The 13,873-nt window shown below is 45.7% G+C and overlaps 1 protein-coding gene across 1 annotated transcript in view; it reads left to right on the plus strand.

The window, feature by feature from the left end:
• The first annotated feature begins 561 nt into the window (after window positions 1–561).
• The window catches only part of LOC135050507 (melatonin receptor type 1B-like), a 377,393-nt gene continuing 364,081 nt past the window's right edge, over window positions 562–13,873 (plus strand). The window contains exon 1 of the mRNA XM_063956986.1: window positions 562–1,319. Coding sequence (XP_063813056.1) covers window positions 1,094–1,319 — 226 coding nt within the window. The 5' untranslated portion in view covers window positions 562–1,093. The remainder of the gene's footprint in view (window positions 1,320–13,873) is intronic.

The following is a 13,873-nucleotide window of genomic DNA, read 5'->3' on the forward strand; positions in this document are numbered from 1 at the left end:
TTACATTATATATATATATATATATATATAAAATGTATTCTATGTATGTATTTATAGTGTGTATGTATATATATATGTATATATATATATATATAGTATGTATTACACACACGCACACACACACACACACACACACACACACACACACACACACACACACACACACACACACACACACACCTGATCTGGACAGATAGAAAGAGAGAGAATATACAGCACAGAGTACATGCAGGCCATGAGACCATGATATTTGCTTGTGCTGAATAGGACTACAGTAGTAGTATCTACAGTGCCTACCTCCCAGCCACAACCTCTTCTGTTCATCCAGTCCACCAATTCCAGTGTACGCAGTGCTGTAGGATGTGTACTCTGTCACTCTCTTGTCCTGCATGCTGACACTTAGCTCAGGAACTTCAGTGCTGAGTAAGAGGCAGACGCCTGGACCCCTGCACTGTGCCCTGTGCCTCCCTCTGCTGATTTGCGGTGTCTCCAGGAGGCGGCTAATGATTTGCACTGAAGAACAAAGTTATTTCTTGCATTTTATTATTCAGCTCAGAATTTCTCCCGAAAACCTGTTGTCAGTGGAAGAGAAGCAGTTGCTGCTGTGTCCTCCCTCTCTCCTGCCTGTGAGCCCGTTGCCTGCGCTGTGGGATAAGGACCCTGTCATGCTGCTAAACTCACTTCTGCAGGATCTGTGACTGTCATTCCACACCGTGGTGGCTCCCAGTCTCCCCCCTGTATGGCTCTTTGTTTACTGCCAGCCATCCCCTCTCTATGTCACGTTTAACCCCCTGGAGTCTGCTTTCCCGTCCTCCTGCTCTAGCTTGCAGCAGGTATTTGATGAGTGCACAGTTTTTTGCTGTTTATCCACCTAGTCCGTTACCCCCTGAAAGCAAGAAGAGACCACCCCCACCACTAACTTGTCATTTGGAGAGAGGAGCCTGCTGATCACTTACATATTTGCCGCCCTACCTCAGTTCTTGGATACAGTACCTACCACTGAGCAACCAATACACTGGTTACCTGTTCCAGACTTTCCCAGGTGCTAGGAGGAGAGGACCTTTACCTCTGCACTCAATGTTAGGGACGTGAAATGAGAGGGAAGGCAAGGATTTCGCTAGACATGCTCCACAATGTGTCATTATCCAGGAACTGCTGCGTCTCGGACAGGGGAGAGTGGCTGGAGGCTACAGCTCCCAGGGCTGCATGGCTGGTGACTGCGCTGTCCAGCGTCCTGATCTTCACCACAGTGGTGGATATCCTGGGCAGCCTGCTGGTGATCATCTCTGTCCTGAAGAACAGAAAGCTGAGAAATTCTGGTAAGGTGAATGCATGCTCCTCTGTGATACTACCTGCAATACCCTAAGGTGAGTGCATGCTCCTCTGTGATACTACCTGCAATACCCTAAGGTGAGTGCATGCTCCTCTGTGATACTACCTGCAATACCCTAAGGTGAATGCATGCTCCTCTGTGATACTACCTGCAATACCCTAAGGTGAGTGCATGCTCCTCTGTGATACTACCTGCAATACCCTAAGGTGAGTGCATGCACCTCTGTGATACTACCTGCAATACCCTAAGGTGAGAGCATGCTCCTCTGTGATACTACCTGCAATACCCTAAGGTGAGTGCATGCTCCTCTGGGATACTACCTGCAATACCCTAAGGTGAGTGCATGCTCCTCTGTGATACTACCTGCAATACCCTAAGGTGAGTGCATGCTCCTCTGTGATACTACCTGCAATACCCTAAGGTGAGTGCATGCTCCTCTGGGATACTACCTGCAATACCCTAAGGTGAGTGCATGCTCCTCTGTGATACTACCTGCAATACCCTAAGGTGAGTGCATGCTCCTCTGTGATACTACCTGCAATACCCTAAGGTGAATGCATGCTCCTCTGTGATACTACCTGCAATACCCTAAGGTGAGTGCATGCTCCTCTGTGATACTACCTGCAATACCCTAAGGTGAGTGCATGCTCCTCTGGGATACTACCTGCAATACCCTAAGGTGAGTGCATGCTCCTCTGTGATACTACCTTGCAATACTCTAAGGTGAGTGCATGCTCCTGTGATACTACCTTGTAGTCTTCTAAGGTGAGTGCATGCTCCTCTGTGATACTACCTTGCAATACTCTAAGGTGAGTGAATGCTCCTCTGTGATACTGTGCAATACACTAAGGTGAGTGCATGCTCCTCTGTGATACTACCCTGCAATACTCTAAGCACAGGCGTGCGCAGAGACTGACTGGCGGGTGCCGCTCCGGACTTCCCCCCCTCCACGGCATTATAGTGTTCTCTCACCTCCCCTGTCCTGGATATAAACTGCTCACCTGGGCGGCCCAGGTGAGCGGACCAGGTGAGCAGTCTATATCCAGGACAGGGGAGGCGAGAGATCACTATAATGCCGTGGAGGGGGGGGGGGAGTCCGGAGCGGCACCCTCCAGTCAGTCTCTGCGCACGCCTGTGACTCTAAGGTGAGTGAATGCTTCTCTGTGATACTGCGCATGGTCCTCTATGATACTTCTCTGCAATACTCTAAGGTGAGTGCATGCTCCTCTGTGATACTAGGTAATACTCTAAGGTGAGTGCATGCTCCTCTATGATACTACTCTGTAATACTCTAAGGTGAGTGCATGCTCCTCTGTAATACTACCCTGCAATACTCTAAGGTGAGTGCATGCTCCTCTGTAATACTACCCTGCAATACTCTAAGGTGAGTGCATGCTTCTCTGTAATACTACCCTGCAATACTCTAAAGTGAGTGCATTCTCCACTGTGATACTACCCTGCATTACTCTAAGGCAAGTGCATGCTCCTCTGTGATACTACCCTGCAGTACTCTAAGGTGAGTGCATGCTCCTCTGTGATACTAGGCAATACTCTTAAGGTGAGTGCTTGCTCCTATGGGATACTACTCAGCAATACTTAAAGGTGACTGCAAGCTTCTCTGCGATACAACTCGGCACGCCTCTAAAATGAATGTATGTTATTCTGTGATACTATTCTGCAATACACTAAGATGAGTGCATGTTCCTCTATGATATTACTCTGCAATACTATAACGTGAATACTCTAAGACAGGGCTGGCCAAACCAGTCCTCGAGATCTACCAACACTTCACATTTTCCAGACCACCTAGCTGGTGCACAGGTGTAGTCATTACTAATTAAGATGTGCTGCATTCATTCCTAAGTGACAATTCTACAGATCTCCAGGAGGCCTGGAAAACATGAACTGTTGGTAGATCTCGAGGACCGGTTTGGCCAGCCCTGCTCTAAGATGAGTGCATGTTCCTCTATGATATTACTCTGCAATACTATAATGTGAATACTCTAAGATAAGTGCATGTTCCTCTGAAATACTATTCTGCAATAAAGTACTCTAAGGTAAATTCATGCTTTCTGTAATACTCCAAGATGAGTGCACGGTCCTTTTTGATACTACTCTGCAATACTCTAAGTTAATGTTCCCCTGTGATACTATTGTGCAGTACTCTAAGATGACTTCATAATTTCTGTAATACTACTCTAATACTCCAAGATGAGTGCATGGTCCTCTGTGATATTACTCTGTAATACTATAAGGAGTGCATGCTCCTCTGTAATACTGTTGTGCAAAACAGTACTCTAAGGTAAATTCATGCTTTCTGTAATACTCCTAGATGAGTGCACGCTCCTCTGTGATACTACTCTGCAATACTGTAAATTAATGCTCCTCTGTGATACTATTCTAAGATGAATTCATGCTCTCTGTAATCCTACTCTGCAATACTCCCACATACAACTCATCAGTGTGCATTACACATACCTGTCAATGCTGCCATAGGGAAACTACATTCTTTACCTAATGTCTGCAATACCAAAAGTCTAATCCAAGTCTAATCAATATACACAAATTCATCAATCCATTTAACAGAGTGACTGTACCTCGGATGGTGCTGGTTGCAATTACCTACATTAGGATACATGGAAGTAATGCAATCTCTTTGTTACATGGAAACAGGTGCTAGCATTCCCCTTGCGTTGCTGCCTATAGAATAATGGTATTATAATTTAATATCACAGTGATTGATGGTGAATTTGGATGTCTACATATAATAGAGGCGCCCCTGATTTCATGCCTGATGATTACATCTGAAGGTGTAAAGAGCCGTTTTACATATAAAAATGAATTTGTTATTTCTTATTAAAAGACTTTGGAGTATTCATATGAACGCTGATAAGGTTTCAGGTGTGCGTAGATGGCCCGGATGAATGACGCGTAGGCTACACGTGTTTACCCTGCTTTTGTAGTACTACAAGTTCCAGCACAACAGGTGAAGAACCATGCACTGCCTACTGATCTAGAGTAGAAAAAGAAATCAACCCGTATCATTAATCCAAAATGAATTATAAGCCTGAGAATGTTCTGTTTCACGGTGGTACGTTTATTGTATGACTGCTGAAAGTTTTCACGGTCCTGATTCCCCCATGCAGTCAGCGCCTCTATTGGAACATGAGAGATTTAAGCTCTGATAGTGTCTTTATACAGCCGGCCAATGAGAGCTGGGTGATGCGTTCCAATTGCATGTACTGTAAATACTCCAGCCTCGCATGGCTGTGGATGAGCAGATTTCCAGGTAGCGTTGTACGTTTTCTAACCTTTGCTGTTTGCTGAAGAGTAGAAATATAATTGGATGCATATGTCAGCTGGAGTGGAGTGCTAAGATAACATGTACCAGCAATGTATTTATTGAACTGTATCTTATATTCCATGCTGGGTATATTTGCAGGAGGGGGGTATGGCTTTATATACATGCATTAACAAGGATTTATATTTTGAAATCATCATAATATATAGTAATATAAATCTGAAATATGACACAACAAAACAGTTGACTATAGAGTTCAGTAAAAATATAAATACATTAATACATGGACATTTACTGTATATGTGTAAAATGAACCACAAATGGATATATTGATTATGACACCCCATTCTCATTATATATGTGACTAACACAGTGTACAGTACAATAAGCTGCTACAGAACTAGTACTGCATTGTATGAAATATACAGTTCATGGCTTCTATTGTATGTAAAGTTTTAGTGGTTCTTAAACTATGTATAGGGGAATCCATACTGTAGTAAATACATGGTCCATCCTTTAAGAACGTTACTGTTTTATACTATTATATGAGATGCTGTACATAGAATACAGTATTTAATTATTCACAGCAGCCCCCCCATTAGCGTTAACAGCCTATACCAAACTAGGGGTCCCTTTTGTCAGCAGAGAATCAATCTAACAATATGCTTCTGGACATTGGTGGGACTCTGGAATACCCAGACAAAACCCCACACAAATATGGAGAGAACATACAAACTCAGCACAGATAATGCACTAGCTGGAATTAACTCATGAGGCAGCAATGCTGAACGTGACATTTTCTGAGGTTTGGCCGCTTACCACATATGCACCAAGCTCCGGACTGTATCACTTGGATATGGTGGATATGTATAAGCGGTATGTGGTTAATACACTGCAGGGATGGGGAACCTTCGGCCCTCCAGCTGTTGTTGAACTACACATCCCAGCATGCACTGCAACAGTTTTAGCATGACCAAATAGCAAAACTGTAGCAAAGCATGCTGGTATATGTAGTTCAACAACAGCTGGAGGGCCAAAGGTTCCCCATCCCTGATATACTGCCTGTCGGGATCCCGGCGTTCAGGATCCCGACGCCGGAATCCCAACAGGCAGTTAAATGCCGGCGGTCAGAATCGGGTGGCGGGTCCACGCCACCACCCGAGTGGGAATATAACCTATGGCGAGCAAAGAACGCCACTGGGCCCAATACATGGCGAGCGCAGCAAGCCCGCGAGGGGACTCGCTGCACTCACTGCGCTCCAATTGGATCCCTCCCAGAATCCACCGACGCATCGCAGATGGATTTCTGGGTCCTAAACACGGAAGTCCTTCTATAGCAAAGGACAGCTCTTACTGGGAGTACTGTCCTTTGCTGAAATATTTATGCATACGACGTTAATAAATGAATTATAAACGCTGACGGTTGACAATTTTTAGAACCACAATGCACCCATGCCCCATCTCTCCCCCTTCTATGAAAACATTCTAGAGGGGATTTAACTAGCTTCCATCAGAACCTCATGTACTAAAGTATGACCGGATGTCTGGCATGGGAAATATCGCTTATTTTAGCTCGTACTTTAACAAAGGTGCAAGAAACAAGAGAGATTTCTGTGCTGTAATGGACGTAAATCTGCAGATCAATCGAGTGTATTGGATCTGCCCTTAGATCAGGGGCGTCTCTAGAGAGGTGGTGACCCGTGTGCAGACTCCGTGTGTGGGCCCCCTCCTCTCCCGTGTGTGGGCCCCCTCCTCTCCCGTGTGTGGGCCCCCTCCTCTCCCATGTGTGGGCCCCCTCCTCTCCCGTGTGTGGGCCCCCTCCTCTCTGAGTGCTGTAGACTCTGGCACAGTGCCAGAGTCTACAGCGCATGCGCAGGACTCCGAAAAATGTCCGCCGCACCATTTTGTCGGAGCCCTGCGCATGCACTGTAGACTCTGGCACTGTGCCAGAGTCTCTAGTGATCAGTGCGCTAGCAGCGGCGCGACGTCTACAGGAGAGGAGGGGGCCCACACACGGTCAGCGATGGACTCCGGAAAGGTAAGTATAGGAGAAATGGGTGCAGTGTGTACGGTGTGGACCCTCCCGGGACCTAGGGGCCGTGTGCACCGCACACACTGCACCCATTATAGAAACGCCAATGCCCTAGATGTAATATCTGCTACTTAATATGACATTTTTACTACTTTTTAATTTTTCTAAAACTCTCTCAGACTTTCACTGGGATCAGCGTTGTAACACAGATATAGAAGGCAGAATGGCGCATTCCGCTCCTTCCTCCATATTGCCCTCCTCTCTGTCGCTCTCCGTGTTGATGCATAGAGCCCCACATTTCATTTTAAGTGACAGTGAGGCCCGCCGGATCCATTTTTAACTTCCTCATATTTAGAGATGCATGTATCTCCACAGCATGTATAGATTTGCATACATCTATTTATAATCGCGCTGCCTGTACGTATTATACAGGTGTACATACTGCGTACAGCTCATTTACCAGAGTGGTATACAGTAGACTCCGCAGCGGGCTGCATATGAACGCCAGCCGTATGCTAATACAATTGTCAGGAGGCAAAATGAGCTAACGATTACACGGTTTATCAGCTCGCCTGTGTGATGTGTTTATATTTATTATGGATAACCTCTTGTGGCATTTAGCAAACTAGACGTACGCTATTTATAGAAAGTAAAGTGCAGCATTAGCGATCGTACAGTAGTAGCGGTGATTAGCACAGCACTCAGTCGCCGTCCCACTTTGTAATGGATGAAGTGGGGGAAGTACTTGGGGCATTGTGACACTATTAATCATACATTAAATTCTGTTCCGGAATATCCGACCGTTCTTACAGGTTCACTGAAGGCAAATAAAAAAGGTAATCGCAATGTCTCTATCGCCTAGTGACAAGAAACTGTGTACTACGGGAGATTCTAATTCCTCAGCTACAAGTGACTGTCATTTGTCATCTTCAGAATCTTGTACTGTAACACAGGCAATGAATTTAAGTGATTCAGAAGCCTTCATAAATATGTTCTCAGGACTTTATCCCAATTTATTCCTATTCCAATCTTTATTATTTATGATCTCTGCTGTAGTGATTGATTATTTCTGCTCACTGCTAATGAGGTTACAAGTATAGTCATAAGAAATAAAGCAAGGCTTATACTGAATTCCACCAGCTTCTGCAAAATCATCTCCCTCTGTGTGTGATTAACCTGGGGTGTGATTCATCAAAACACATATAGGGGGGTATTCAGAGTTGTTAGCAAACCAAAAAAGTTAGCAATTGGGCAAAACCATGTTGCGCTGCAGGCGGGGCACATGTAACATGTGCAGAGAGAGTTAGATTTGGGTGTGGTGTGTTCAAACTGAAATCTACATTGCAGTGTAAAAATAAAGTAGCCAGTATTTACCCTGCACAGAAACAACATAACCTACCCAAATCTAACTTTCTCTGCACATGCTACAGTACATCTGACCCACCTGCAGTGGGGCATGGTTTTGCCCAATTCCTAACTTTTTTGGTTTGCTAACAACTCGGAATATCCACCATAATCTATGTCCCATGGAGTATAACAAAAGTGTTATACAAAAATGTTATGTTTTGCAAACCAAAAAAAGTTAGCAACTGGGCAAAACCATGCCCCACTGCAGGTGGGTCAGATGTAACATGTTCAGAGAGAGTTAGATTTGGGTGGATTATATTGTTTCTGTGCAGGGTAAATACTGGCTGCTTTATTTTTTAACTGCAATTTAGATTTCAGTTTGAACACACCCCACCCAAATCTAACTCTGCACATGTTACATCTGCCCCGCCTGCAGTGCATATGTTTTTGCCCAATTGCTAACTTTTTTGGTTTGCAAACAACTCAGAATATCTCCCATAATCTATGTCCCATGGAGTATAACAAAAGTGTTATGGTATACAATCAGGGCTGGTTCTAGGGCTTTTTGCGCCTCGGGCAGGCAATATGGGAGTGGCTTCATACAGGGGGCGTGGTCAGTTACGCCCCTTGTACAGTAGTAGCGTCGCTGAAATGGTGTGCGGTGCGCAATGACGTCATCGCGCACCACACAGCAAAGGTCCTCTCCACGAAGGGAAACTAGACGCTACGCGTTTAATTCCCTTCATGGAGAGGACCTTTGCTGTGCGGTGCGCGATGACGTCATCGCACACCGCACAGTAAAGGTCCTCTCCACGAAGGGAAACTAGACACGTCTAGTTCCCTTCATAGCGGGACACAGCGGGACAGAGCGGGCAGCGGGGGGCACAGCAGCAGCGGATCTTGCCATGGTGGGAGGGCGCCGGCGCCCTCCAGAAGGCGGTGCCCCGGGCAAAAGTCCTGCTTGCCCGTGGCAAGATCCACTACTGTATACAATATACATCACCCAGTGTGTTTGCATTTTCAATAATCTTACCATATTGCATGTCGTCCGATTTATCGTGCATATGTCATGTGCCTTGTGGGTGGCAACATACCACTCATGTGTTAGGAAGGCAGGTGTCTCTAGTAGCCTTGGACAGCTCACACAAAGTCCCTATTTAAACACCACAATGCAATCGGGTAGTGTGAGATTCTGCCCGATTTTATTCCATCACCCGATTTATCAAAATTTCACAAGAAATCGGGCAATTTCTAAGGAGATAAAATAAAGTATTTAGCACAGACATCAGGACCCCCTCTAGGCGAATAACCAGCCCAGTGGTCACCCCGACCAAAAACATCTGCCAATGTGAACTTATCTTTAAAATATACACACCTATGCAATTAATGGCCTGATCACCCTGTATTGGGCACATCATTGTATAGATGTGTATGCAGGAGCGTTAGCAGATAAACGCCTTAAAACGCAGCTGCAGACAGTAGGATCGGGATGTTGCATCATATACTCCCCACACTCTCACACCCACCCGCACTGCTCCCCACACTCTCACACCCAGCCGCACTGCTCCCCACACTCTCACACCCAGCCGCACTGCTCCCCACACTCTCACACCCACCCGCACTGTTCCCCACACTCTCGCACCCACCCGCACTGCTCTCATTAGACCAGCACATTTATAATTTTTGCTAAATAATGTTAGTACGGTTTTCCTGCAAATGTGTTTTCTCTTACGTCCTAGAGGATGCTGGGGACTCCGTAAGTACCATCGGGATAGACGGGCTCCGCAGGAGACATGGGCACTTTAAGAAAGACTTTAGGTATGGGTGTGTACTGGCTCCTCCCTCTATGCCCCTCCTCTAGACCTCAGTTTACTACTGTGCCCAGAGGAGACTGGGTGCATTTCAGGGAGCTCTCCTGACTATCCTGTCAGAAAGTATATTTGTTAGGTTTTTTATGTTCAGGGAGTCTGCTGGCAACAGACTCCCTGCATCATGGGACTGAGGGGAGAGAAGCAGACCTACTTCTGTGAGTTTCATGGCTCTGCTTCTTAGGCTACTGGACACCATTAGCTCCAGAGGGAGTCGGAATACAGGTCTCACCCTGCAGTTCGTCCCGGAGCCGCGCCGCCGTCCTCCTCACAGAGCCGGAAGATAGAAGCCGGGTAAGTATGAGAAGAAAAGAAGACTTCAGAGACGGCAGAAGACTTCATGATCTTCACTGAGGCAACGCACAGCGGTGAAGCTGTGCACCACTGCTCCCATACTCCTCACACATGGCAGTCACTGTAAGGGTGCAGGGCGCAGGGGAGGGGGCGCCCTGGGCAGCATATAAACCTCTTTCTGGCAAAAATAATTAAATATACAGCTGGGCACTGTATATATAAAGAGCCCCCGCCAGTTTTTAGTATATTTGAGCGGGACAGAAGCCCGCCGCCGAGCGGGCGGGGCTTCTCCCTCAGCACTCACCAGCGCCATTTTCTCCACAGCACAGCGCTGAGAGGAAGCTCCCCAGACTCTCCCCTGCTTAGTCCACGGTGAAAGAGGGTTTTGAAGAAGAGGGGGCACATAATTGGGGCATTTATATGTTACAAACAGCGCTACTGGGTTAACATATATTTATATAGTGTTTTTTCCTGGGTCATATAGCGCTGGGTGTGTGCTGGCATACTCCGTCTCTGTCTCTCCAAAGGGCCTTGTGGGGGAACTGTCTTCAGATAAGAGGATTCCCTGAGTGTGGGGTGTGTCGGTACGCGTGTGTCGACTAGAGATGAGCGGGTTCGGTTTCTCTGAATCCGAACCCGCACGAACTTCATGTTTTTTTTCACGGGTCCGAGCGACTCGGATCTTCCCGCCTTGCTCGGTTAACCCGAGCGCGCCCGAACGTCATCATGACGCTGTCGGATTCTCGCGAGACTCGGATTCTATATAAGGAGCCGCGCGTCGCCGCCATTTTCACACGTGCATTGAGATTGATAGGGAGAGGACGTGGCTGGCGTCCTCTCCATTTAGATTAGAAGAGAGAGAGAGAGAGATTGACCTGATTTACTGGAGCTTAGGAGTACTGTAGAACTGTAGAGAGTGCAGAGTTTACTAGTGACTGACCACAGTGACCACCAGACAGTGCAGTTTTATTTAATATATCCGTTCTCTGCCTGAAAAAAACGATACACAGTGACTCAGTCACATACCATATCTGTGTGCACTGCTCAGCCCAGTGTGCTGCATCATCTATGTATATATCTGACTGTGCTCAGCTCACACATCTTATAATTGTGGGGGAGACTGGGGAGCACTGCAGTGCCAGTTATAGGTTATAGCAGGAGCCAGGAGTACATATTATTATTAAAATTAAACAGTGCACACTTTTGCTGCAGGAGTGCCACTGCCAGTGTGACTGACCAGTGACCTGACCACACTGACCACCAGTATAGTTAGTAGTATAGTATACTATATTGTGATTGCCTGAAAAAGTTAAACACTCGTATCTGACTGTGCTCAGCTCACACATCTTATAATTGTGGGGGAGACTGGGGAGCACTGCAGTGCCAGTTATAGGTTATAGCAGGAGCCAGGAGTACATATTATTATTAAAATTAAACAGTGCACACTTTTGCTGCAGGAGTGCCACTGCCAGTGTGACTGACCAGTGACCTGACCACACTGACCACCAGTATAGTTAGTAGTATAGTATACTATATTGTGATTGCCTGAAAAAGTTAAACACTCGTCGTGTGACTTCACTTGTGTGGTGTTTTTTTTTTTATTCTATAAAAAACTCATTCTGCTGACAGACAGTGTCCAGCAGGTCCGTCATTATATAATATATACCTGTCCGGCTGCAGTAGTGATATATATATATTTTTTATATCATTATTTATCATCCAGTCGCAGCAGACACAGTACGGTAGTTCACGGCTGTAGCTACCTCTGTGTCGGCACTCGGCAGTCCGTCCATAATTGTATACCACCTACCCGTGTTTTTTTTTTTCTTTCTTCTTTATACATACATACTACTACTACATCTCTTTATCAACCAGTCTATATTAGCAGCAGACACAGTACAGTACGGTAGTCCACGGCTGTAGCTACCTCTGTGTCGGCACTCGGCAGTCCGTCCATAATTGTATACCACCTACCCGTGGTTTTTTTTTCTTTCTTCTTTATACATACATACTACTACTACTACATCTCTTTATCAACCAGTCTATATTAGCAGCAGACACAGTACAGTACGGTAGTCCACGGCTGTAGCTACCTCTGTGTCGGCACTGGGCAGTCCGTCCATAATTGTATACCACCTACCCGTGTTTTTTTTTTCTTTCTTCTTTATACATACATACAACTACTACATCTCTTTATCAACCAGTCTATATTAGCAGCAGACACAGTACAGTACGGTAGTCCACGGCTGTAGCTACCTCTGTGTCGGCACTGGGCAGTCCGTCCATAATTGTATACCACCTACCCGTGGTTTTTTTTTCTTTCTTCTTTATACATACATACTACTACTACTACATCTCTTTATCAACCAGTCTATATTAGCAGCAGACACAGTACAGTACGGTAGTCCACGGCTGTAGCTACCTCTGTGTCGGCACTGGGCAGTCCGTCCATAATTGTATACCACCTACCCGTGGTTTTTTTTTCTTTCTTCTTTATACATACATACTACTACTACTACATCTCTTTATCAACCAGTCTATATTAGCAGCAGACACAGTACAGTACAGTAGTCCACGGCTGTAGCTACCTCTGTGTCGGCACTGGGCAGTCCGTCCATAATTGTATACCACCTACCTACCCGTGGTTTTTTTTTCTTTCTTCTTTATACATACATACTACTACTACATCTCTTTATCAACCAGTCTATATTAGCAGCAGACACAGTACAGTACGGTAGTCCACGGCTGTAGCTACCTCTGTGTCGGCACTGGGCAGTCCGTCCATAATTGTATACCACCTACCCGTGGTTTTTTTTTCTTTCTTCTTTATACATACATACTACTACTACATCTCTTTATCAACCAGTCTATATTAGCAGCAGACACAGTACAGTACGGTAGTCCACGGCTGTAGCTACCTCTGTGTCGGCACTGGGCAGTCCGTCCATAATTGTATACCACCTACCCGTGGTTTTTTTTTCTTTCTTCTTTATACATACATACTACTACTACATCTCTTTATCAACCAGTCTATATTAGCAGCAGACACAGTACAGTACGGTAGTCCACGGCTGTAGCTACCTCTGTGTCGGCACTGGGCAGTCCGTCCATAATTGTATACCACCTACCCGTGGTTTTTTTTTCTTTCTTCTTTATACATACATACTACTACTACATCTCTTTATCAACCAGTCTATATTAGCAGCAGACACAGTACAGTACGGTAGTCCACGGCTGTAGCTACCTCTGTGTCGGCACTCGGCAGTCCATCCATAATTGTATACTAGTATCCATCCATCTCCATTGTTTACCTGAGGTGCCTTTTAGTTGTGCCTATTAAAATATGGAGAACAAAAATGTTGAGGTTCCAAAATTAGGGAAAGATCAAGATCCACTTCCACCTCGTGCTGAAGCTGCTGCCACTAGTCATGGCCGAGACGATGAAATGCCAGCAACGTCGTCTGCCAAGGCCGATGCCCAATGTCATAGTACAGAGCATGTCAAATCCAAAACACCAAATATCAGTAAAAAAAGGACTCCAAAACCTAAAATAAAATTGTCGGAGGAGAAGCGTAAACTTGCCAATATGCCATTTACCACACGGAGTGGCAAGGAACGGCTGAGGCCCTGGCCTATGTTCATGGCTAGTGGTTCAGCTTCACATGAGGATGGAGGCACTCAGCCTCTCGCTAGAAAAA

The sequence above is a fragment of the Pseudophryne corroboree genome, chromosome 2, assembly GCF_028390025.1.
Source record: "Pseudophryne corroboree isolate aPseCor3 chromosome 2, aPseCor3.hap2, whole genome shotgun sequence".
Classification (NCBI taxonomy): Eukaryota; Metazoa; Chordata; class Amphibia; order Anura; family Myobatrachidae; genus Pseudophryne; species Pseudophryne corroboree.